The sequence below is a fragment of the Somniosus microcephalus genome, chromosome 8 (assembly GCF_052327205.1).
Source record: "Somniosus microcephalus isolate GS21.2 chromosome 8, FLI_Smic_1.0, whole genome shotgun sequence".
Classification (NCBI taxonomy): domain Eukaryota; kingdom Metazoa; phylum Chordata; class Chondrichthyes; order Squaliformes; family Somniosidae; genus Somniosus; species Somniosus microcephalus.
Genome location: NC_140994.1, coordinates 163,665,178 through 163,691,315, shown reverse-complemented (window position 1 = coordinate 163,691,315; position 26,138 = coordinate 163,665,178). Strand labels below are relative to the sequence as shown.

At 45.8% G+C, this 26,138-nt stretch overlaps 1 protein-coding gene across 3 annotated transcripts in view; it reads right to left on the bottom strand.

The window, feature by feature from the left end:
- Positions 1 to 26,138, bottom strand: part of arhgef37 (Rho guanine nucleotide exchange factor (GEF) 37) — a 183,953-nt gene that overhangs the window by 107,081 nt on the left and 50,734 nt on the right. For 2 of the 3 annotated variants that reach the window (XM_085995304.1, XM_085995306.1), the window contains exons 1-2: positions 21,926 to 22,060; positions 21,326 to 21,507 (exon numbers count right to left, since the gene is read on the bottom strand). In XM_085995304.1, the coding sequence (XP_085851430.1) occupies positions 21,326 to 21,496 (171 nt within the window). In that variant the 5' untranslated portion in view covers positions 21,497 to 21,507; positions 21,926 to 22,060. Of the gene's footprint in view, positions 1 to 21,325; positions 21,508 to 21,925; positions 22,061 to 26,138 lie in introns of those variants that run through there. The other variant, XM_085995305.1, reaches the window with a different exon arrangement.

Genomic DNA, 26,138 nt, shown 5'->3' with positions numbered 1-26,138 from the left:
TTAACTATTACCATAAGTTTCTGCCAAATTTATCCACGGTGCTGCACCCGCTGAATGCTCTTTTGCAGAAGGGAGTACCATGGAAGTGGAGCGAGGACTGTAAGAGGGCCTTTTGCAAAAGCAAGGCATTGATCACCTCAGAGGAAGTGTTGGCTCACTTCAACCCAACGCTGCCTATTCATTTGGCTTGTGATGCTTCTCCATATGGTATTGGGGCAGTACTCTCACACAAGTTGCCAAATGGCCTGGAGAGGCCAGTTGCGTTCGCATCCAGATCATTGACCTCCGCTGAGCGCAACTATGCTCAGATAGATAGGGAGGCTCTCAGCCTTGTGTGGGGAGTAAAGAAGTTTAATCATTACCTGCAGGGCCAAAAGTTTACGCTTCTGACAGACCACCAGCCGTTGGTATCCATTTTTAACCCTAAGAAGGGTGTTTCGGTGATGACAGCACAGAGACTCCAGAGATGGTCCCTTTTCATAGGGGCACATCAATATCAGATCGAATTCAAAGGTACAAAGCAGCATGGTAATGCTGATGGGCTGTCGCGCCTGCCACTACCTACAGAGGAGGAGGCACCGACGGTTGACCCTGTTGAGTTATTTCACTCGACCATCATCGAATGTTTACCAGTCACCAATGCAAGTATTGAAAGAGAAACCAGGAACGACCCGACACTGTCCCGGGTCTACGAAGTGACAGTGAAGGGATGGCCAACACATGGTGATCCACTGTTACCGGCATTCTCAGCAAGACGAGAACAGCTGTCCGTCTGTCAAGGAACATTGATGTATGGAACAAGGGTGATTATTCCTCCTAAGTTAAGAGAGAGAGTTCTAAAGGAACTGCATGAAGGTCATCTGGGGGGAGTCAAGATGAAAAGCCTTGCTAGGGCTTATGTGTGGTGGCCGGGTATCGACCAACAGATAGAGGATCTGACGAAAAGCTGCTCAGGGTGCCAAAAAGTGCAAAATGCACCTCCGATTGCACCGCTGCATCCATGGGAATGGCCTTCAACCCCATGGCAACGTGTACATATTGACTTTGCTGGTCCATTCATGGACTCCATGTTTTTAATTGCGGTGGACGCACATTCTAAATGGCCAGAAGTGATTAAGATGACTACCACTACCTCGGAAAAGACGATCGCGGTGCTAAGAACGATATTTGCAAGAAATGGATTGCCAGAACAAATATGTTCAGACAACGGACCGCAGTTCGTGTCAGAAGAATTCCAGAAATTCATGAAGAAGAATGGGGTGAAACATTATACCTCTGCCCCATATCATCCGGCTACAAATGGGTTGGCCGAGAGATTTGTACAAACATTCAAAAAAGCAATAAAGGCCATGAGCGAAGATCAGATTCCACTACAACACAAGGTGGACAAATTCCTACTGGCATATCGAAACGCCACTCATGCAGTGACAAACCAAAGTCCTGCCATGATGTTCTATAACAGGAGGTTGCGGTCCAGGTTGGACTTGTTAAAACCAAATGTGCGGAGGGAAGTTGAAAACAAACAGTTCCAGCATATAAATAACAAGACCACTCGGAGTTTCGAAATAGGACAACCAGTGTTAGCCCGGGACTATAAAAACGAGAAATGGCAATCTGGAACAATTCGGGCCAGACAAGGACCCCTGATGTACACGGTAGATATTGGTGAAAATGTAATACGGCGTCATGCTGACCAACTGGTAGAATCGAGAACAAGGGTCGAACCCAGGGTTACGGCAGAGACAACCGTGGAAGAAGTTAGTGAACCTGAAGCATCTACCTCAGAAGTGAATGTACCTGAGGATGATGTCCAATCCATAAGAGATCAACTAGATGAGTCACCCCAGCAACGAGAATCAGAGACCCCTGAAAGGCGTTATCCAACTCGAATCAGGAGGCCTCCTCAGAGACTGAATCTTTGAACTGTTTTGCATGAAGTTGTATATATATATATCTATATGTTATTATGTTATGTTAAATGGGGATATAACTGTTAAGCTAAAAAGGGAGGATTGTGGTGTATGTAACCTGTTCCACCTTAAGAGAACTACCTTAAGAGATGTACTACTTTCTCTTGGCTGCTGTATACTGTAATACCGGTGGTGACCACATCGGTATATAAACGTTGTGTAGGGATTTGCTGGGCAGTTCAGCCCTGACCTCCGAATAGTAAAGACCTGTTAAAGTTATTCTTGTGGTCTGTGTCCAGTGATTTATAATAAGCATAACTGGGACACAAAGACTTAACAGTGCCAATCAAGTGGGCTGCTTTGTCCTGGATGGTGTCGAACTTCTTGAGTGTTGGAGCTACACTCATCCAGGGAAGTGGAGAGTATTCCATTACACTCCTTACTTGTACCTTGTAGATGGTGGAAAGGCTTTGGGAAGTCAGGAGGTGAGACACTCGCTGCAGAATACCTAGCCTCTGACCTGCTCTTGTTGCCATAGTATTTATGTGGCTAGTCCAGTTAAGTTTCTGGTCCATGGTAACCCCCAGGATGTTGATGGTGGGGGATTCGACGAAGGTAATACCGTTGAATGTCAAGGGGAGGTGGTTAGACTCTCGCTTGTTGGAGATATTCATTGCCTTTCACTTATGTGGCACGTATGTTACCTGCCATTATCAGCCCAAGCCTGAGCTTCACCCAAGTCTTGTTGCATGTGGGCATGGACTGCTTCATTATCTGAGGAGTTGGGAATGGCGCTGAACACTGTGCAGTCATCAGCGAACATCCCCACTTCTGACCTTATGTTGGAGGAAAAGTCACTGATGAAGCAGCTGAAGATGGTTGGGCTTAGGATACTGCCCTGAGGAACTCCTGCAGCGATGTCCTAGGGCTGTGATGATTGACCTTCAACCACCACCATCTTCCTTTGTGCTAGGTATGACTCCAGCCAGTGGAGCATTTTCCCCCCCGATTCCCACTGACTTCAGTTTTACTAGGGCACCTTGATTCCACACTCAGTCAAATGCTGCCTTGATGTCAAGGGCAGTCACTCTCACTTCACTTCTGGAATTCAGCTCCTTTGTCCATGTTTGGACCAAGGCTGTAATGAGGTCGGGAGCCGAGTGGCCTTAGTGGAACCCAAACTGGGCATCTGTGAGCAGGTTATTGGTGAGTAAGTGCTGCTTGATAGCACTGTCGTTGACACCTTCCATCACTTTGTTGATGACTGAGAGTAGACTGATGGGGCGGTAATTGGTCGGGTTGGATTTGTCCTGCTTTTTGTGGACAGGACATACCTGGGCAGTTTTCCACAATGTTGGATAAATGCCAGTGTTGTAGCTGAGCTAGAACTGCGGCTAGTTCTGGAGCACAAGTCTTCAGCACGATAGCCGGGATGTTGTCGGGGCCCATAGCCTTTGCTGTATCCTGTGCGCTCAGCCATTTCTTGATATCACGTGGAGTGAATCGAATTGGCTGAAGACTGGCTTCTGTGATGGTGGGGACCTCAGGAATAGTCCGGGACTTTTGGTTGAAGATGGTTGCAAACGCTTCAGCCTTGTCTTTTGCACTCACGTGCTGGGCTCCACCATCATTGAGGGTGGGGATATTCATGGCGCCTCCTCCTCCCGTTAGTTGTTTAGTGGTCCACCACCATTTATGACTGGATGTGGCAGGACTGCAGAGCTTTGATCTTATCCATTGATTGTGGGATCGCTTAGCCCTGTCTACAGCATGCTGCTTCCGCTTATTAACATGCATGTAGTCCTGTGTTGCAGCTTCCCCGGTTGGCACAATCATTTTTAGGTATGCCTGGTGCTGCTCCTGGCATGCTCTTCTACACTCCTTATTGAACCAGGGTTGATCCCCTGGCTTGATGGTAATGATAGAGTGAGGGATATGCCAGGCCATGAGGTTACAGATTGTGGTGGAATACAATTCTGCTGCTGCTGATGGCCCACAGCGCCTCATGGATGCCCAGTTTTGAGCTGCTAGATCTGTTCGGAATCTATCCCATTTAGCAGGGTGGTAGTGGCACACAACACGATGGAGAGTATCCTCAGTGTGAAGACGGGACTTAGTCTCCATAATGACTGTGCGGTGGTCACTAATGTAGTGTATGTACCTTTAAGAGAGAACTACTTTTGCAGCTCCTGTATACTGTAGTACCGGCAGTGACCACACCTGTATATAAGCCCTGAGCAGGCATCTGTACTGTTAGTTATTAGACTACCCTCATCCAGTAAACACCTGTTGATTGTTGATCTGCAGTCTCCGTCTATTTATTGAAGAACACCATACCTTAAGATTCACGGATTTAATAGTGGCGACGAGGTCGATTCGAACCTACCTGCAACTCTGCATTTCCTCCCAAGGAATCGCTCCTGGAGGAGAGTGGAAGAAAGTCGAGGCCAGAAGCATGGGCGTCGACCACGAGCAACCGCCCAGTCATCCGGCAGAAAGTGAGCATCGCAGAGGAGGCTGTTGAGAGCAGGGCTTGGTTCTCCAGCCACGACGATCCAGCAACAGGCTGGCAACAGGTACAGCGCAGACACTTCCCGGACAGCGGCGGCTGGAGCCGACCGACGGCACAGAAAAGGCTGAGCAGCGTCGACGGGGTAAGAGAGAGGGTAAAGCGCACAGGGCGCAGCCGGGGGTTGAAGACCGAGCGGCGTCGATGGAAAACAAAAAGAGAGAGAGGGTAAAGCACAGCCGGGGTTCAGGACCGAGTGGCGGCAACAAGAGAGGCGCACAGGAAAACGCGCAGAGCGCAGCCAGGGCTAAAGGGCTGAGCAGCGTCCGCGGGGGAAGAAAGGAAGCGCGGGAGATGCCATTTGAGCCGCGGAGAAGAAGGAAGAGTGCGGGAGACGCCAGTTTTAGAAGCCGCAGCGGAGAAGAAGGGCGAGCGCGGGAAGAAAGGAAAGCGCGGGAGACGCCATTTTGTGCCAGTGGAGAAGAAGGGAAAGCACGGGAGATGCCATTTTTGACAGTTAAATCACACCCAGGGATGCCGAAGAGTGGCAGTATCTCTACGTTCGACAATGAAGTCGAAGAGTGGGCGACATATGTGGAACGTATTGAGGTATACGGCAGGGCGAATGAAGTGCCAGATGCTAGGAAAGCACTGGTTTTGTTAAATTCCATGTGTGCAAAAACTTATGGCTTACTGCGAAACCTAATAACCCTAGAGAAGCCCGTGAATAAGAATTTCGAAAGCATAGTAGAAATCCTACAGGACCACTTAAACCCCACACCGCTGCTGATAGCAGAACGATTTAAGTTCCATAAAAGGAACCAACACAAAGACGAAAGCAATGCTGAGTACTTAACGGAACTGCGCAAGCTATCGAAACACTGCCAGTTTGGAGTGGGACTAACAGATACGTTAAGGGACAAGTTTGTGTGTGAGCTTCAAAGTGAAGGAACCCAGAAACGGCTTCTATCAGAAAAGGATCTTACGCTGGACAAGGCTTTCAGTATGGCAGTATCACCCGAAGCAGCCGCAAGGGGCGCTGCAGAGATACAACGGAGACCGCAAGAATATGGCACCAATGAAATGTCCTATGGAACAGGGAAGTGTTATCGCTGCAGCAGAACAACACACGACCAGAAGGATTGTTGGTTCAAGGACCAAGTGTGCAGACAGTGTGGAAAAGCAGGACACATAGCAAGAGTCTGCAGGTCTGGGAAGAAAACCAACAGCAAGAAATCTCCACAGGAGAAGTACAAAAAGGTACACAAGGTGATGGACAGTAGTTCAGATGAATAGAAAAGTGACACAGACTCCGGAAGCAAGGAGCTGGGTTGTCTGAAACTACATAAGGCAACCAAAATGGAGGATCACCAGACTATCTGGGTTACACTCAAGATAGACGGAGTCCAAGTGAAAATGGAATTGGACACAGGATCAGCTCTAACAGTCATAAACCAAAGGGACTACAAGCGGCTATTTTCACATATACCCTTGAAAGCTACAGAGATTGTCTTGAAGACGTACATGGGGCAAAAATTCTACCCCAAAGGAAAAATAAGGGTGAAAGTGATATACAAAGGCCAGGAAATACCTAAAATGGATATATATGTATTGCCAGATGGAGGACCACCACTGCTAGGACGTGAATGGATCCGGAAGACACAATTAGATTGGCATTCCATACAGGCACTGACGGTAGAGGCCAAAAAGGATGACGACATCACACCTGGATGACTGTCTAAAATGCTAACTGACGTACAAGAAGTGTTCCAGGAGGGACTCGGAACACTAAAAGTCATAACAGCGACGATTAAAATAGAGGAAAATTCAAGCCCAAAGTTTTTTAAGGTCAGACCGGTGACTTATGCGATCCACCCAGCCGTCGAAGCAGAGCTGGAAGGTTTGGAACGTTCAGGAGTACTGTCCAAAGTGGACTGGAGCGAGTGGGCTACACCCATCGTTCCTGTAATGAAGAGGTCGTTGAGTAATACGCCTGGGGAACCAAAGAAGGTTCGCATCTGTGGGGATTTTAAGGTGACAGTGAACCCAGTCCTTCACACGGTACAATATCCGCTTCCGCGGATTGAAGATGTTTTCGCCTCGCTATCTGGAGGAAAACGCTTCACTAAGGTTGATCTGGCCCAAGCGTACCTGCAAATGGAGGTAGAAGAAGCTTCGGAACAATACCTCACGATCAACACTCACAAAGGTCTCTACCAATACAACCGGCTGGTGTTCGGGGTAGCATCGGCGCCGGCTATTTGGCAAGGGCAATGGATCAGTTCCTGCAAGGGATTCCAGGGACCCAGTGTTATTTGGACGACATCCTGGTCACGGGCGAAAATGACAGTGATCACCTCGCCAACCTGGAGCAGGTGCTCACTAGATTGAAGGGATATGGGCTATGAGCTAATCACCACAAATGCGAGTTTTTCCAGCAGCAGATCTTGTATTGTGGCCACGTTATTGATGAAGAGGGGTTACATAAGTCCCCTGAAAAGATTGAGGCAGTAGTCAAGGCTCCAGTACCGGAAAATATGTCACAACTGAGGTCGTTCCTCGGGCTGGTGAACTACTACCATAAGTTCTTACCAAATTTGTCTCCAGTATTACACCCACTGAACACCCTACTGCAGACGGGGGTACCATGGAATTGGAATGACGAATGTAAACGAGCTTTCCAGAAGTGTAAGGAATTGATCACATCAAAAGAGGTGTTGGCCCATTTCAACCCAGCACTACCAATTCGGTTGGCGTGTGATTCATCACCCTATGGTATTGGAGCGGTGCTGTCGCACAAATTCCCAGACGGGTTGGAGAGGCCAGTAGCCTTTGCATCTCGGTCACTAACCACAGCCGAGCGCAACTACGCCCAGATTGACAGGGTGGCCCTCAGCCTAGTATGGGGAGTAAAAAAGTTCAATGACTATCTGCACAGGCAGAAGTTCACCTTGCTGACTGACCACCAACCACTTGTCTCCATCTTTAATCCAAAGAAGGGCGTTCCGGTGATGACTGCGCAACGGCTACAAAGATGGTCCCTTTTTCTAGGGGCGAACCAATATGAAATAGAGTATAAGGGCACGAAACAGCATGGAAACGCTGATGGACTATCACGCCTGCCACTGCCTACTGCGGAGGAAGCACCAGCAGTGGACCCTGTCGAAATATTTTATTCGTCGATAATTGAACACTTGCCAGTAACTAACGCGGATATACAGAAGGAGACACGAAATGATCCGACACTGTCTCGGGTATATGATTTGGCGGTGAAGGGATGGCCAACACATGGCGACTCACTGTTGCCAGCATTCTCATCCAGAAGAGAACAGCTGTCAGTATGCCAGGAGACAGTGATGTGTGGATCCCGAGTGGTAATTCCACCCAAGTTAAGGGAGAGTGCTCAATGAGCTTCACGAAGGCCATCTGGGAGGGGTGAAAATGAAAAGCCTTGCTAGGGCTTGTGTGTGGTGGCCGGGAATCGATCAACAAATCGAAGACCTAACTAAGAGCTGCTTAGGATGCCAGAAGGTCCAAAATGCACCACCACATGCCCCTCTACACCCATGGGAGTGGCCCTCCTCTCCATGGCAACGGGTGCATATTGATTTTGCTGGTCCATTCATGGACTCAATGTTCTTAATAGCAGTGGATGCGCACTCGAAATGGCCTGAGGTGATCAAAATGTCCTCCACCACTACGGAGAAAACGATTGCAGTCCTACGGACCATATTTGCCAGGAACGGCTTGCCAGAGCAGATTTGCTCTGATAACGGACCACAGTTTGTATCCGAAGAGTTTCGGAAATTTATGAGAAGGAATGGGGTAAGGCATTACACATCCGCCCCGTATCATCCAGCCACTGATGGATTGGCTGAGAGGTTCGTACAAACCTTTAAAAAGGCAGTAAGGGCCATGTGCGATGACGACATTCCACTGCAGCATAAGGTGGACAATTTCCTGTTAGCCTACAGAAATGCGAGACATGCAGTTACCAACCAGACCCCGGCCATGATGTTCTTTAACCGAAGGTTGAGATCTCGTCTGGATTTGCTCAGACCAAATGTGCGAAGAAATGTTGAGAATAGGCAATTCCAGCACATCAATGAGAAGCCGACAAGGAGCTTCAATGTAGGACAACCAGTCTTGGCCCGCGACTACCGAACAGAGAAATGGCAACCCGGAACGATATGCACACGGCAGGGGCCACTAATGTACACAGTGGATGTCGGGGAGAACATTGTGAGACGCCATGTCGACCAGATCCTAGCGTCACAGGAACGAGTCAGCCCCATGTCTCGCGTACCTGGTGATGAACCCGACATACCGGTAGCATCTACCCCAGAAACAGTAGCATCGGAAACCGATGAACTAACCGAAGACAGGGGGCCAGAATCGCCTCCGCACCAAGAACAAGACACTCAGGAAAGGTGCTATCCCGAAATGATCAGGAAGCCGCCCCAAAGACTGAATCTATAAATGGACTATTTCAGTTAATGTGCATGTTAAAAGTGTTAACTGTTATTTGAATGTTATGGTACTGTTAATCTAAAAGGGGAGGAATTGTAGTGTATGTACCTTTAAGAGAGAACTACTTTTACAGCTCCTGTATACTGTAGTACCGGCAGTGACCACACCTGTATATAAGCCCTGAGCGGGCATCTGTACTGTTAGTTATTAGACTACCCTCATCCAGTAAACACCTGTTGATTGTTGATCTGCAGTCTCCGTCTATTTATTGAAGAACACCATACCTTAAGATTCACGGATTTAATAACTACCAATCATGGGCAGATGCATCTGCGACAGGTAGATTGGCAAGGACCAGGTCAAGCATGTTTTTTCCTCATGTTGGTTCTCTCACCACCTGTCACAGGCCCAGACTGGCAGTTATGTCCTTCGGGACTCAGCCAGTTGTGGTGCTACTGAGCCACTCTTGGTGATGGACATTGGAGTCCCCCACCCAGAGTAGAGAGTATTCTCAGTGTTTCTTCCCAAGTGGTGTTCAACATGGAGGAGTACTGATTCATCAGCTGAGGGAGGGCAGTTGGTGGTAATCAGCAGGAGGTTTCCTTGCCCATGCTTGACCTGAGACTTCATGGGGTCTGGAGTCAATATTGAGGACTCCCAGGGCCACTCTTTCCCGACTGTATACCACTGTGCCACCACCCCGGTGGGTCTGTTGATGGGATAGAACATACCCTGGGATAGTGATGGAGGAGTCTGGGATATTGGCTGAAAAGTATGATTCTGTGATATGACTATGTCAGGCTGTTGCTTAACTAGTCTGTGGGACAACTCTCCCAATTTTGGCACAAGATGTTGGTGAGGAGGACTTTGCAGGGTTGACTGGGCTGGGTGTGCCGTTGCTGGTACCGCGGTCAATCCGTCCTGTTTCATTCTTTTTATTGTTTTTCATAGCGGTTTGTTACAACTGAGTGACTTGCTAGGCCATTTCAGAGGGCAGTCAAAAGTTAACCACATTGCTGTGGGTCTGGAGTCACATATAGGCCAGACCAGGTAGCAGATTTCCTTCCCTAATAGACATTAGTGAACCAGGTGGGTTTTTACAACAATCCAATAGTTTCATGGTTTCTAATAATTATTCCAGATTTATTTAATTAACTGAATTTAAATTCCCCAGCTGCCATGGTGGGATTTGAACTTACGTTTCTGAATCAATAGTCCAGGCCTCGGGATTATTAGCCCAATGACATTACCACTACACTACCGTTCCCCATAACATAGGATGAAACAATAGTTAAATTACATGGGGGAGGAGGCAGAGTCTGTTCATTAAACTGCAGAGGTTGAAGGAGGTAATCAGAACTGTTGATATACATGACATTAATCATATATTCTATGATTTATGTAATATATTATAGGCTCAGGAAGCCACTACATCAATCCCCATAGCCATCTACTCACGCCATCTACTTTGCATGAAGCACATTACAGTAGTTGGGTAGAAATCATGTGACATTCATGAGTCTTAAGGTATGGCTGGTGCAAATGGGAAGAGGCTTGATATGGCAATGGTATTGAGCATATATCAAGATGACTTGTTCATTTGATGTTTCCATGACGTTAACATTTTATCTATTAGTGCCAGCTGGATGACTCATGCTACATGAGCTGTTAGCTTTGCAGATAACTCTTTTGTCACATAGTTAGGTCATCTTCTGCCTTTGGTTGCTGTTACCTTTCCTCTCCTGCCTGCTCCTTGACCATGCTACGTCGTAGGGCAAAATTGTGAAGGAAACAAGCTACAATAATCTTTGATGCTCGGCTCTACTGTATTGCAGCACTCTCTCTGCTCAACTAAGACCCTAGTGGAAGCGTGTGTCATATTGTTCCTCTCCTCAGATCATATCCTTAGGTTTCACAGTGACAAGTGGCCATGGTTACATTGCATATTCCTGCCCCAAATCCCACTCCTCCCCCCCCCCACCCCCGCCCTTTCCAGCAGCCATTCTTGCAGTCTGTGGCACTGTAGCATGTCATGGGATAAAAGAAAGTTGGCAGCTGCCAAGGTATTGAAGAGATAAGTCAATTCCCATGATTGCAGACTAGCTGCATATTATGTTCATGAATGGAGTGACTTTGGGGCTAGGGTTAAGTTTGGCTTCACGGATACAATCAATAATGCCTTGTACTCTGGGGAGTTCTGCTATGCAGCAAAAATGTTGCTCGCTGCATTTTGTCAAAAGGAAACTAATGAAGTTACTGACCCTAGCAAACACTGCATTAGTGACCTGCAAGATGCAAATGTGCACTGAAGATGGGAAATGTGACTGAGCTTTCCCATGGTAGCTTGGAATAAACCTGCTACATAAAAGTTGAATGCAGCTGATTTCTTCACAGCCACTGATAGAGCTGTTCCTACCCTGGAAGAGATTCCCAATTCTGGTTGCAGGAGGGTACATAATTCTGTAAAATTAGTCTTTTAGGAATCATAGTGCTGAATTTTCCGTGGGTGGTAGTGGGCGTGATCGATAGCAAGTCAGGTGGGAAAGTTGGGTTTTTTGACAGCACGTTGGGAACCCACTGTCAACTCGCTCCCACGTGCCTTTCCCACAGGTGCGTCTGTCATCGTGGAGCCAACCCAACATGCAGCGGCGGGGGACCCAATTGAAATTATTATGAAGTACTTTACAGGCACTTATGAGCCTTTTTTCACTTACTTTTTTAATTTCCCTGCATGGCCACGGGATTCACGCAGCTCGGGAACCACGTCTGTCAACCTGAGGCGTGAGTTCCGTGGCCATTGCTCCAGCTGATTACCTGACGGCATGAAAAACAAACCACAATAAAAACATGTTGATTACATCAGCTAAAAGATTGATGGAGATTCTGTTCTACTTGAAAAGCTACTGGTAAATGTTAATTTTTCACCGACCATTCTCGGCTGTTGCCTTCCAACTCAACAGTAATTGCAGTAAATTGATCTGCACTATAAACACTGACATATACCATTTAAATACATTTTAGTGTTGTTTCTGGTCAGGTTTTTCTCACAGTATACTGTGATTGTCCAGTTACATATTAAATCAAGTCATCAACCGTAACAATTTCATTCTTATCATTCATTCCACTGGTTCAATTTGCTTTTAATTTTTCAGTCTAAGACTTTAGGGTGAATTTCAGCAGAGGTTCTCTCACTTGTCTATTGTTAACTTCAATGGAAGAGCTGCAGAAATCCCAGAAACACATTGGCCCAGAAATTCGGGTCGGGGGCTTCCCACGGGTGTAAGCCCCGGACCTGCACTTACCTTGCGCGCCGGCCGTTGAGCTGTGGGCCCCCATGGAATTCCGATCCTGGGACTGCTCCAGCTGCCAGCGCACAGTGCTTGCGTATCCCAGGGGCGCAGTTAGTTCGATGCGTCCCCTGGGATCACGTGGGCCATGGGGAGCCAATCGGAGCAGGGAATGCTCCATTCATAAGATTGACAGGAACAGCTGTCAAACTTAGAAATACTACGGTCCCAAAACAGCACTAAATCTTAAAATAATTTTTTTTTTAAATCACATTCTTTAAATAAACTATAAATTACATGAAATAACTATTTTAAACAATAATTTACATTTTTGAAAAAAATAATTTTATTTTCTAACGGGGCTAAAAAATAAACTTACCTTGCTTTAAAGTATTTAAAAATAATAAACCTGTGGATAAAATGTTTTAATTTTAATTAATTCACCACTTACCTTGTAAAAAGCAGGCCTTACGCCTGCTTTTTACATGTCTAACTTCTGCAGACTTACCCTCCCGGGAAAACCTGCAAAAAAAAACTAAGTTCAATGCGCACGCACAGCCTCTCTTGCGCACGCGTTCCACCTCTTAACCCTTCCTTTCAGGAGATCGGAAGTGCCGGTTTCCCGCGCATGCGCAGTGCATGCAGGAAACCGGCACTTCCATTGGGCTTACGGGTGAGTACCCCATGCATACTCACCCGTGGAGACCCGAATTTCTGGGCCATTGTAAGCACCAATTACACTGTTTGTCAGGGATTCCCCAACTCTTCTGCTGAACTTGCATATGATTTTAAATCCACCCCTTTACAATTACATTTAAAATCTGCTTAATTTTATATATTACATATATACACACATCCTTTATTTGTACCTGATACAAAAGTCTATAGATCTATGACTAAAGCACCAATAACTTCCCAATTAATATACTTTTTTAATTATGTTCTTGATTGTATTTTTAGGTGGAGTCATAATTTTATTTAAATATTTATTTGTCACTCATATATAACTTTTACTACATTTGTGGTTTTCCAATCCACTGGGACCTCTCCAGAGTCCAGGGAATTTTGGTATATTGCAACCAATGCATCCACTATCTCTGCAGCCACTTCTTTTAAGACCCTGGGATGCAGGCCATCTAGTCCAGGGGACTTGTCATCTTTTAGTCCCATTATTTTACTAAGTACTATTTCCTTAGTGACAGTGATTGTCTTTAATTCCCCCCTCCCTGTGGCCCCTTGATTATCCATTATTGGGATGTTGTTAGTGTCTTCTACCGTGAAGACAGATACAAAATATTTGTTCAGAGTCTCTGCCATTTCCCCGTTCCCCATTATTAATTCCCCAGTCTCATCCTCTAAGGGATCAATGTTTACTTTAGCTACCCTCTTCCTTTTTATATACCTGTAGAAGCTCTTACTATCGGTTCTAATATTTCTTGCCAGTTTACTCTCATAATTCATCTTCTCTCTCTATTATTTTTTTAGTCTATGTTAGATTAAACTTAAAATTTAATGTGGCCATGGTCCCTTTAAGGATCCCAGTTTAAAACGCATCATGAATAACGTCACCAGACCTGCTCCATCTCATTGGGCCGGGTAACACGCTGGGCGGGCTTAATAGGCCCTGACATAATAAAACTTACTACGCACTTGGTTTGAGTATAAAGCAAGGCTTTAATCAACTTGTTTCATAACATGGAGGTCTAGTTGTACTTCATCAGTTCCTGTCTTACAAAATGTTCCTGGGAAAGCTGGGCCCATGCCAGAGTATTTATACTCCTTGGACGGCACCACCAGCTGGCTGTCCAGCATTATTTCTTGAGTAGTTTCTTTATGATGATGAGATTTATAACATTCTTCCTACCTAAAAGATTTGGAAGTCCGACGACTTCCTCTTAACGGATTAGGTGGACCACGAATAGCCGCAGTCTTTTAGATCTTTGTTTATGGCTAGAAAGCATGTCTCCCCAGGCCGTGTCTTGGTCCCTGGGCCGCTTGATCTGTACCAGTGGATCGACAGGGCCCGTGTTGCCCTGATCGACCCGAGGGAGGCTGGGGAGATCGTGACTCCGGGTGCGGGTCCCCACAGGCGTAGAGCTGGCTTCATCCTGTTTGATAGCCGGGATTGACCGGCGTCCTGGCCTTGGGTGGCTATCCCACGGGGAGCGCTCGGCTCCCCGAGTGGATCCGGTGGGACAGCCGGCAGATCTCTCGATGTCCCAGGTAGGGCATCATCTTCGAGGGAGCGCAGAGTGTCGGCATCATCACCGTGGGCCCCTCTATCAGTTGGGTCCGTGGAACCGGCTGGACAGGGAGCCAGGTCCCGGAGCGAAACGGTGGACTCTTGGCCATCAGGGTACTGCACGTGCGCGTACGTGGGATTGACGTCCGTGAGTTCTGCCTCGTCGACGAGGGGATAATTTTTTAGAAGATCACACGAATCTTCGGAGCAGCACGGGGCCAGGAGCTGCCAACCATGACGGTAGGGACGTCCCATGAGTGGAGTGACGCTGGAAGCTGAAAGATCGCTCGTGAGGTGTGACATTGGTGGACGTAGAAAGAAGAGGCCTGATGGAATGCAACACATCAGGGAGCATAGTTTCCCACTGCTGGTCTGGTAGGTTGCGTGACCTCAATACAAGATGAACAGCGTTCCAAATGATAGCGTTGTATCTCTCAACCTGTCCATTACTGATGGGATGGTACGGTGTTGTTTTACTTGTGGCGATTCCCCGTTGGGAAAGATAACTTTTGAGTTCGCTTGACATGAAAGGGGGACCCCGATCAGAGTGGATGAAATTGGCCGTACCGCAAAGGGAAAAGGCTTGATCAAGGCATTTGATCACTGTGGAAGTAAGCATATTGGGAAAGGGGAAAGCAAAGGGAAAGCGTGAATATTCATCCACCATAGTAAGCAAGTATGTGTTTCGCGTTGAGGAAGGCAATGGCCCTTTAAAGTCAATGCTGAGTCGCTGCATAGGCTGCATAGCATGAATGAGCGAGCCATCCGATGGACGGAAGAATTGCGGTTTTAATTCCGCACAAATTCTACAGGAGGAGCAGGTTCTTTTCACATCTTCCGTAGAAAATGGGAGATTTTTAGATCGCACAAAGTGCAACATACGGGTAACGCCAGGATGGCATAAGTCAATATGAAGATCCGCAAGTGTCGAAGTTGACATAGAAGAACAGAATGCCCGCGTGAGGGTATCCGGGGCCACATTCTCTTTGCCGGGTCGATAATGTATGGTGTAGCCAAAGGCGGCCAATTCCATCCTCCAGAGCTGTATTTTGTTATTCTTGATCTTAGTGCGTTTCCGGTTATCCAGCATAAAGGCCACGGAGCGCTGATCGGTTATAAGTGTGAAATGGCGACGAGCGAGAAAATGACTCCATTTACGTACAGCTTCGATGATGGCCGTAGCCTCCTTCTCGACAGGAGGATAATGGAGCTCGCTACCCTGCAAAGTTCTGGATGGAAATGCAACGGGTCGACCACCTTGATTCAAGGTAGCAGAGATCGCCACATCCGATGCATCGCACTCGACCACGAAAGGAAGATTTTCATCAATGGAACGAAGCGTGGCTTTTTCCAGTTGTCGCTTGAGGAGGTTGAAAGCTGAAATAGCCATTGCCTCCAATGGAAATAACTTTGTGTGAAGCAGGGGCTGGATCTTGTCGGAGAAGTGGGGTATCCATTTTGCATAATAGGCGAACATGCCGAGTGCCCGACAAAGAGAACCGAGATTTGTAGGGGGAGGGAGCTCCTGAAGCGGACAAAGTCGCTCCAGATCCGGTTTGTTGACACCGTTGCCCACCCAGTAGCCAAGGGTGTTGACTGATGGTACTGATTTCACAGATGTGAACTCATTTAAGGTTAAGTTGCGACGATGGACAACGTCAAAAATTTTTTGGAGATTGGCATCATGCTCCTTCTGGGCATGACCAGCAATGGTGATATTATCCAGATATGGAAAAGTGTCCGTTAAGTTCTCCTGTTTGACTAGGCTATCCATTGCCCGTTGAAAGATGGCCACCCCATTGGTGACCCCAAATGGAAGGCGACAAAACTGGCAAAGCCGACCATTGGCCTCAAAGGCTGTATACTTTTGTCAGAGTCCTTTAATGGTACTTGATGGTACGCGCTCTTTAAATCAAAAGTTGAAAATACCTTGTAGTTGGCAAGGTTATTGACCATGTCATCAATGAGTGGTAGTGGGTAGGCATCCAGGTCGGTATACTGGTTAATAGTTTGCGAGTAATCGATGCAAAGACATTTCTTGTGTTGCTTCAGAGGATTTTTAACAATGACGACTTGAACCCGCCAGGAAGATGAACATGGCTCAATGATACCGTCAGCTAGAAGGCGAGAGATTTCTGCCTCGATAAAGGATCGATCATCTTGGCTGAAACGTCGTGATTTAGTGACTGTGGGCTTACATCGGGGGGAAAGGTTGGCAAACAAGGAGGGCTCGTCGAGTGAAGCTGCCGAAAGCGCACAAAACGTTACTTTGGAAATAGTAAGCTCCGGCTTTGACCCTCCAAACTCGAAAGTGAGTCTTTTGTGTTGTTTCTGGAAATCCTGTCCCAGGAGCACATCACTGCATAGGTTTCTGAGCACCCCGAGCCGGGTGGAGAAATAAGTGTGGCCCTTGAGAATAAAGTCGACAAGACAAAAGCCAGAAGAATTGGTGGTCAGTGTCATCAGAGCCATTGCAATTTCCCTGTCTGAGGGGTAAATACGCAGTTTTAACTTACTGACAGCCCGCTCACTAATGAAGCTGTCAGAGCTGCATGAGTCGATTAGTGCGCTCAAAATGTGTCCAATTACCGAAACCTTCGTGGCTGCATGGGACAGACTTTGGGGAAAAACAGCTGTGATGGGAGGAGGGGCAGTTTTACCCTTGACAGCTGTAACCTTAGTAATGGTTCTTGGGGGTGGAGCAGTTTCATAGATAGCAGCTGTAACCTTAGTAGTGGCTCTTGGGGGAAGAGCAGTTTTATAGATAGTAGCTGCAAAACTAACAGGAGCTCTCGACCGGTATACCTTAGAAAAGTGGCCTTTCTTACTAACAGCGGCTCTTGACTGGCATACCTTAGAAAAGTGACCTTTCTTATTGCAATGATTGCAGGTTGTGTTACGAGCAGGAAAAAATTTCCGATAATGGAACGCACCTCCACAGAAGAAACACTTCCTTCCAGATTGCCAAGATGCCGCTAGGGCGGGGTCATCATCAGAAGGCTTCTAAGGTAGGGTTGTCATCCGCTAGGTTAGCGTCATCATCAGTGAGGGCTTCCGCCTGAGACCTATCGAAGGAGTCATTAAAAGTGATAGCAGCAGCCCGTGCATGAGGTAAAAGATAGGTATCTGCATTCCTCTTTGCTAAGTCCAGGGAACATGCCTGGTCATATTCAGCCTGTAACTCGAGGGTTTTATTCTCCAACAGACGCTGGCGTATGAAGGGAGACACGATCCCATTAATAAAGAAATTACAAATTAACTCCTCCTGGTACTGCTCAGCTGTGACAGCTTTAAGATTACAATCCTTGCTGAGCCTGCGAAGTTTCTGGAGGAATTCGTCAAGTGATTCCCCGGGTTGTTGTCAAGTTGTGGCCAGTAGATGCTGAGCAAAAATTTTGTTTGGGGCCTTAACATATAGTCGCTGTAATATTAGGATAGCAGAGTCACAGTCTACACAGTCTTCGATATAGTCAAACACATGAGGAGATACATAATTGGCAAGTATCTCTAATTTATCAGGAACATTCTCACCACACACCCTGAGGAAGTTGCTGAAAGTACGATACCAGTGTTTCCATACCTTAGCAGTTGTAGGTGAATTCGGGTCCAGTTCAAGGCGGGCGGGTCTGAGTAGTTTGTCCATGATGGATTGATTACTATGCCGGACTTCCCTTCTGCAGTTGAAGTCGTAGCTGGCTGTTCCCGAAATCACTCAGAGCGTGGAGTCGATATCAAGTTGATTATATTGACATAATAAAACTCACTACGCACTTGGTTTGAGTATAAAGCAAGGCTTTAATCAACTTGTTTCAGAACATGGAGGTCTAGTTGTACTTCACTAGTTCCTGTCTTACAAAATGTCCCTGGGCAAGCTGGGCCCACGCCCGAGTATTTATGCTCCTTGGACAGCGCCACCAGCTGGCCGTCCAGTGTTATTTCATGAGTAGTTTCTTTATGATGATGAGATTTATAACAGGCCCCATTAAGATAAGTTCATTTTCTACAGCGGGATGGAGCCAACAGCAGGGTCACGACCCGCCACGTTCACCGGCCGCACTGGACCCGCCAAGGTAAGGAAAATTCCAGCCATAGTCTTTGCATGTTTAGGGACATGTCCTAGTTTAATAGCCTGGCCTTGTACAAATGGGTGGCAACGTGAGGTTGGGCCCTAATGGAGCATTAAGGTGGAAATGCATCAGTTTGGCATCCCTCCTGTGATCCTCCTCCAGTAGCAGCAGATAGAGAGGAACAACTGTAGGAATACCTGTAGCTTTTCTCAAAGGAGAATACAAGGATGGTTTGTTTGAGAAACAGCACGTATGGCAGCTGCAGTACAGCTTTAAGAAGTAGTCAATAGAAGGACCATTTTTCCAAATGAGTGCTGTTGGTACAAAGCTTCAGCTGGACATCAATACATTTTAATGGATGAAAAATCATGGTGCACTTACTGCAACTTGCTAATATGCACTCCTAGCAGATGAGGCTCCACACCAAGAACATGCATTCAGAAAATCATCCCTTAAGGCTTCAGGAAGTTTCATTACCTTCCTTTCTCCCACAATAACAATTAACGCAGAAGCGGTGAATTGCAAAGAATGGCACAGATCACAGCAGTCTATTTTTAAGAGCAGGGAGCCATCTGAAAGAAAGGGGCCTCTCATAAAGTTACTGACCCTAGTGAGTGAACAATGTATCAGTGACCTGCAAGATCAAATGTGCACTGAAGATGGGTGATGTGACATAGATATCCCATGGTTACTTGGAATAAACCTGGTACATAAAAGTTCAATGCAGCACTGGTTTTGTATGGGTGCTGAGTGTATGCAGCATTCTTCAAGCACTTCAAATGCATCACTAGGAGGTCATTACATAGAATGACATAAAAATTCCAACATGGAAACAGGCCATTTGGCTCAACAAGTCTGTGTTGGTGCTCATCCTACACATGAGCAGAACATTGGATGGGTTCTATAAAATGTGGGTGATCCGCTCCGCCAACTTTCAGGTTCATTTTCAGATTGGCAGGCTGTTACGAGTGTGGTATCGCAAGGATCAGTGCTGGGGGCTCAGCTATTTACAGTCTATATTAATGACTTAGATGAAGGAATGGAGTGTAACATATCCAATTTTGCTGACAATACAAAACTAGGTGAGAAAGTAAGCTGTGAGGAGGATATAGTCTGCACAGGTTAAGTGAGTGGACAAGAAGGTGGCAGGTGGAGTATAATGTGGGGAAATGTGAGGCTATTAACTTTGGTAGGAGAATAGAAAAACAGAGGCCCGGATTTTGTGGGGCCGATGACGGCGTACGCACACGCTGTCGTAAGCCTTGTAAAAGGCCCCGCAAGTTCCGAGTTTCCGCATGCGCTGCGCTTTTGCTAGCGCAGAGTTGGGCTATTTGCCCAATTACTGCCCAACGAATGCCCACAAAAATCTTACACCTGGTAAAAGCAGGTGTAAGGCCTTCTTTTATCAGCATAAGGGTTAAAATAAATGTTAAAATAAAAACTTTTAAATGATTAAAACACACGCATACATTTAAAATTAGTTTAGGTAAATTTTGGCCCATTTTAAAATGTTTACATTTATTTTACAGCAAGTTTATTTCTTATTTTAAATACTTAATTAAAGGGTCTTTTAATTAATTTTGAACATGGGAACATTTTTTTTTTTTTTTTTAAGTGGTGTGAATTCTTATTTATTTGGGAGTTTCTAATATGCTTATGGGGATTCCGTACGTAAATGGAATCCCCATAAGCATCATAAGAATCCCCCTCTAATAACAACAGAAAATGCTGGAAACATTCAGCAGGTCAGGCAGCATCGAGGAGAGAGAAACAGAGTCAACGTTTCAGGTCGAGGATGAAGGGTCCAAACCTGAAGTGTGGTTTTATGCACAGTGTGACATCTCTTAAGAACTTAAGGAAGTGTGGAATGATGAAAGGCACTTTGACCCTTCAAGATCATACCTTGTGCAGACCATGCACATTTTGCCCTACCATGACCTCCCAAACTACTTGATTCTGAGGGAGGCGACCATGTGAAACCTGAACAAGCTAAATCTATCTATGTTCTATTCCACTGGTGTACAGCACTCATTGCTGATTGTTGAAATGAAATGAATGCCTTTGTTACCTCTAGACTTGACTATTCCAATGCACTCCTGGCCGTCCTCCAACATTCTACCCTCTGTAAACTGGAGGCCATCCAAAACTCTGCTGCCCGTGTCCTAACTTGCATAATGTCCCATATGCCCATCACCCCTGTGCCCGCTGACCTACATTGGCTCCTGGTTAAGCAACACCTCAATTTTATAATTCTCATCTTTGTTTTCAAATCACTCCATGGTCTCACCCCTCCCTATCTCTGTAATCTCCTCCAGCCTTAAAACCTCCTCCAATTCTGGCCTCTTGAACATCCCCAATTTTAAACACTCCACTATTGGTGGCCATGCCTTCAGCTGCCAAGGCCCTAAGCTCTGGAATTCTCTCCTAAAACCTCTCTGCCTCTCTTTCCTCCTTCAAGGTGCTCCTTAAAACCTACCTCTTTGACCAACCCGAGACGTCAACTCAAATTTCTCTCCACGGATGTTGCCTGACCTGCTGAGTTTTTCCAGCATTCTCTGTTGTTATTCTAATATCTCCTTATGTGGCTTGGTGTCAAATTTTGTTTGATTATGCTCCTGTAAAGCGCCTTTGGACATTTTACTATGTTAAAGGCGCTATATAAATACAAGTTGTTGTTGTTGCATTACATTCATTCTTCGGATGATATACAACCTTTACTGGCTGCAGTATTAAGACAAAAAATGTGACTCTATTTTTGAATTTAGGTCCAAGGTTTGGAAGTGTTTTATAGCCTGTCACATTTTTTTCTCTCATCATACATACTTTCAAAAAGGTATTACCTGTTTGGATTGTAAATGGTTCCGAATATCTGTTGCGCACAACTGTAGTAAAGTGAGATAACGCTTTTCTGTTGCAACCAGTTCTTCAATTGCTTTCATTTGTTTCTGCTCCATTCTACTGACAGATGCAAATTTGCTGTCAAGTTCCTCATAATAACATGAATCATCCATGGTAACTGGGCCTGCAGGAGACACAATTTGAATTACTACAGTTAGGCTGATTAGATGCCGGTCAGTGGCCCTTTGGCCAGTGTGTCAGTAAAGGTTAAATTTAAATACAGCTCTTGTGTAACCTGATCTTGTTTTGTAAATCACAATTCCCTGTAAACCTGAAATCTAATTCTAGAAATCTAATCCAGGTCCTTACTTTTCTCCTTACGATATGAATCCTAAAGTGATCTATATCAGACAGAATGTGATACCCTAGTTACATTTGCCTAGCTAATACAGAACCACAACATAAACAGTCTGTTTGTTTGCTGCAGGCCACCGTAGAACATTCCAGTCTAATATTGCTTCATGAGGCATCCTATTTATCAGTGTCTCTATCGAGCCTGTATTTTAAGCCAAACACTAATCATTTCTCAGCTACATACATACCTTTTCAACATATTTCGGGTTCCTCACTTTAAATTGCTCTTTTAACTCACGGTAAATGCTTCACACTGTGTGGCTCTCACTGCTTCTGGAGCACTGACAGAAACCACAGGCTCGCAGAGAGATGTTGCTGCCAAAGCAATATATGCTGCTGTGCTCTCATTGGCTAATTTTCATACCACTGTTCAGAACCAGAAGATTCCAAAAACAAACTTCAGAATTGCTTTAAAGCAGAAATAAAATATCACATTTAATTTTTATGATCCTATAATTCAGTACAGTCACTGGCCATGATTGTGAAGAATTTTATTTGTGTGTGTGTGTGTGTGTGTGTGTGTTAGTGATTGTTCTGACACACCATATACTTTTGTGTCAGGGCTCTCAAAGTGTTATTTTATTTGATCGCCAAATAAATATGCAAAATATAATTTGTAAGCAGGATGTGAATCTCAGCACAGTAAAAGCAATAAGGGAACTTCTTCAATAACAAAATACTGCAGATGCTGGAAATCTGAAATAACAACAGAAAATGCTGGAGAGAGAAACAGAGTTAACGTTTCAGGTCTTTGACCCGAATCGTTGACTCTGTTTCTCTCTCCACGATGCTACCTGACCTGCTGAGTGTTTCCAGGATTTTCTGTTGTTATTTAAGGGAACTTCCTTCTTGAGTTGATATAATTCAAAATGTCAGTATACACTAATGCTATTTCTACCACTCCCGATTATTTCTGCACATATCATGTATCATAACTAATAAAGGTTGGAGTGGAATTGAGAATAGGATAGATGCATTGTTTGTTTATTGCACAATTCCATAAAATGTGTCAGGAATGTGTCAGGCATCACAAAATACAGCAGATTCTTCACATAGAAGCTATTGTATTCTACTGTGCAATTATGTATGAACTGTATGTGTCAGGAAAAAAACCAATGTGGAATGTGGCCCCAGTCCACAAATCAGTATCACAATGTCATATTGTCTTTATGCTTTCTCAGTCATCTGCAGATGGCCACAAAATTGTCCCCAACTTGCTCTAACTATCAAGTAAATTTAATAGATCACTTTGTTAAAAAAAAGAGAATTGTGCTGCTTTCGTTGAACATAATGGCCCTGAAATTAGGATCGGGAGCTTGCCGCGCGTGCAAGCCCCCGATGTGCACTTACATTTGAATCGTGGCCCGCATTGCATTTCCTCTCACTGGCCCGCTTGAGGTCCTGCCGCGCTGTGCGTGCGTGACCCGGCGGTGTACTTAGTGCGATGAGCCGGCTGGGATCACGTGAGCACAGGGCAACCAATGGGAGGTTGCAAAAGTTCATTCATGAGTTTGACAGTAAGAGCTGTCAAACTCATGAAAACTCCTGACCCCAAAACACTACTTAAACTTGAAAGAAAATTTTAAAAAACATTGCACCACTTAAATGAACCATAAATAACTGTAAAAAACTATTTTAAACAATAATTTTAAAATTTGAAAAAAATTATATAAAATATCGGGGCTAAAACTAAACTTACTGTAGTGTATGTGCCTTTAAGAGGAACTATGTTTTTGAAGCCCCTGTATACTGTAGTACCAGTAGTGACCACTCGGGTATATAAGCCTGTGTAGCGTCTTGTGTTGTTAGTTCACCTCCAGACTTTGTTCAGTAAACACTTGTTAAATCAACTCCTGCATTCCGTGTCTCCATCAACACACGGATCTAACAGTGGCGACAAGTTACAAACGAACTTACCTGCAATTCGGCAGCACCTCAAGGGGATCGATTCCTCAGACGAAGGTCGAAGCCAGAAGCAAGAAAAATAAATAAATAAATAACTCGAAGAAACTCGAAAACGAGGGCCAGGCTTGGTCTCCAGTCTGTGGTTTCCCCAGCTGAACGGGCTGGTGGCAGGTAGTGCACTGATCCTTCCTGGGCTGCGGCGGGCTACAGCTCAATCGGGTGGCTCTGCAACAGGGCCGGGCAGCGAGTCGGGAAGCAGAAGCAAAGAGAGAGAGAGGGTGGAGCACTCAGGGCGCGGCCGGCGTTCGGACCGAGCAGAGGGAGGGGAAAGTCCCAGAGGGTCCGCTCCATGACGGGAACGGTTCTTCAATTACGGAGAGAATATTGAAGCGATATATAAAAAAAAAAATAGAAATACCGCGAAAAGCTGCAGGTCGCAACGGGAACCACGGAGAACAGTGTTGGCAGCAGCGGCAGCAGTGGGAAAGCGCGGGAGGCGCCATCTTAACTCGTCGGGGAAGAAAGAAAAGCGCGGAAGCGCCATTTTAGATTTTCAAGATGCCGAAGACTGGCAATATTACTGCTTTCAATAGTGATATAGAAGATTGGACCACATATGTGGAAAGAGTGGAGGTATATTGCAAGGCGAATGAGGTAGCGGATGATAAAAAGGCATCGGTACTTCTAAATCTGATGGGCGCAAGGACATATGGGCTGTTACGAAACTTGATCACTCCAGCCAAACCGATGGACAAGAATTTTAATGAGATTGTTGATACCTTACAGGAGCACTTAAACCCAACACCGCTGCTGATAGCAGAATGATTCAAATTCTTCAGGAGGAATCAGCACAAGAATGAAAGTAACGCTGATTACCTCACCGAATTACCAAAGCTGTCAAAGCACTGCCAATTCGGGGCAGGACTGGCAGATTCTCTACGAGACAAATTCGTCTGCGGTCTCCTAAGCGAAGGAACACAGAAAAGATTACTTTCTGAGAAAGATTTGACACTGAACAAGGCTTTCAGTGTGGCTGTATCATACGAAGCAGCCGCAAGGGGAGCTGCAGAGATACAGCAAAAGCCACAGGACTTCGGCACCCATGAAATGACACGGGGTTTCGAGAGATGTTATCGCTGAGGCAGATCCACCCATGACCAGAGGGACTGCTGGTTCAAGGACAAAGCATGCAGGCAATGCGGAAAGATGGGACACATTGCACGTGTATGCAGATCGGGAAATAAATCCGCTGACAGTAAAAAGGTCAATAAGGAAAAGTACAGAAAGGTACAAATGATGACGGACAGTAGCTCCGAAGACCAGAAGAGCGATAGCGACTCCGGAAACAAGAGACTAAGCTGTCTCAAATTACATAATGTAATTGCCAAAGAAGATTACCAGACCATTTGGGTTACCCTCACGATAGCGGGGTCCCCAGTCAAAATGGAGCTAGATACAGGATCAGCTCTGACCGTCATGAGTCGACGAGATTACGAGCGGCTATTTCCGCATATACCTTTGAAAGACACATCCATTGTCTTGAAGACATATACAGGGCAGAAAGTATACCCCAAAGGGAAAATAAGGGTGCCTGTTGTATACAACGGCAAGGAAATACAGAAGTTGTATTTATACGTTCTGCAAGATGGTGGTCCACCGTTGTTGGGACGTGAATGGATCAGAAAGATAAGTTTAGACTGGCACTCCATTCAGGCACTGACGGTGACCAGTAAGAAAAAAAGCGATGATGACGTCATACCTGGACGACTAAAAGAAATCTTGGCTAATGCCACAGAAGTGTTTCAACAGGAACTAGGAACCCTGAAAGGCGCCACCGCCTCAATAAAAGTGGAAGATGCGGCAATTCCCAAGTTTTTTAAGGCAAGGCCGGTGCCATACGCAATTCGTCCAGCCGTCGAGGCAGAGCTGGAGAATTTGGAAAAAGCAGGCGTGTTATCCAAGGTAGATTGGAGCGAGTGGGCAACACCCATCATCCTGGTCATGAAGAAAACGTTGAATAATGATAAATCTGAAGAACAGAGAAAAATTCGCATCTGTGGGGGCTTCAAGGTGACTGTAAACCCGATTCTTCACACGGTACAGTATCCTCTTCCGAGGATAGAAGATATTTTCGCCTCACTATCCGGAGGGAAACGTTTCACCAAAATTGACTTAGCACAGGCATATCTACAGATGGAGGTTGAGGAGGCCTCTAAAAAGTATCTCACGATAAACACACACAAAGGCCTGTACCAGTACAATCGACTGGTTTTCGGAGTGGCATCAGCTCCGGCTATCTGGCAAAGAGCTATGGAGCAAGTCCTGCAAGGGATTCCGGGGACTCAATGCTACCTAGACAACATCCTTGTAACAGGAGAAAACGACAACGAGCACCTTGCCAACTTGGAGCAGGTGCTCACGAGGCTGAGCAAATCGCCCCAAGTGCGAATTTTTCCAGAAACAAATACCATATTGTGGCCATGTCATTAACGAAGA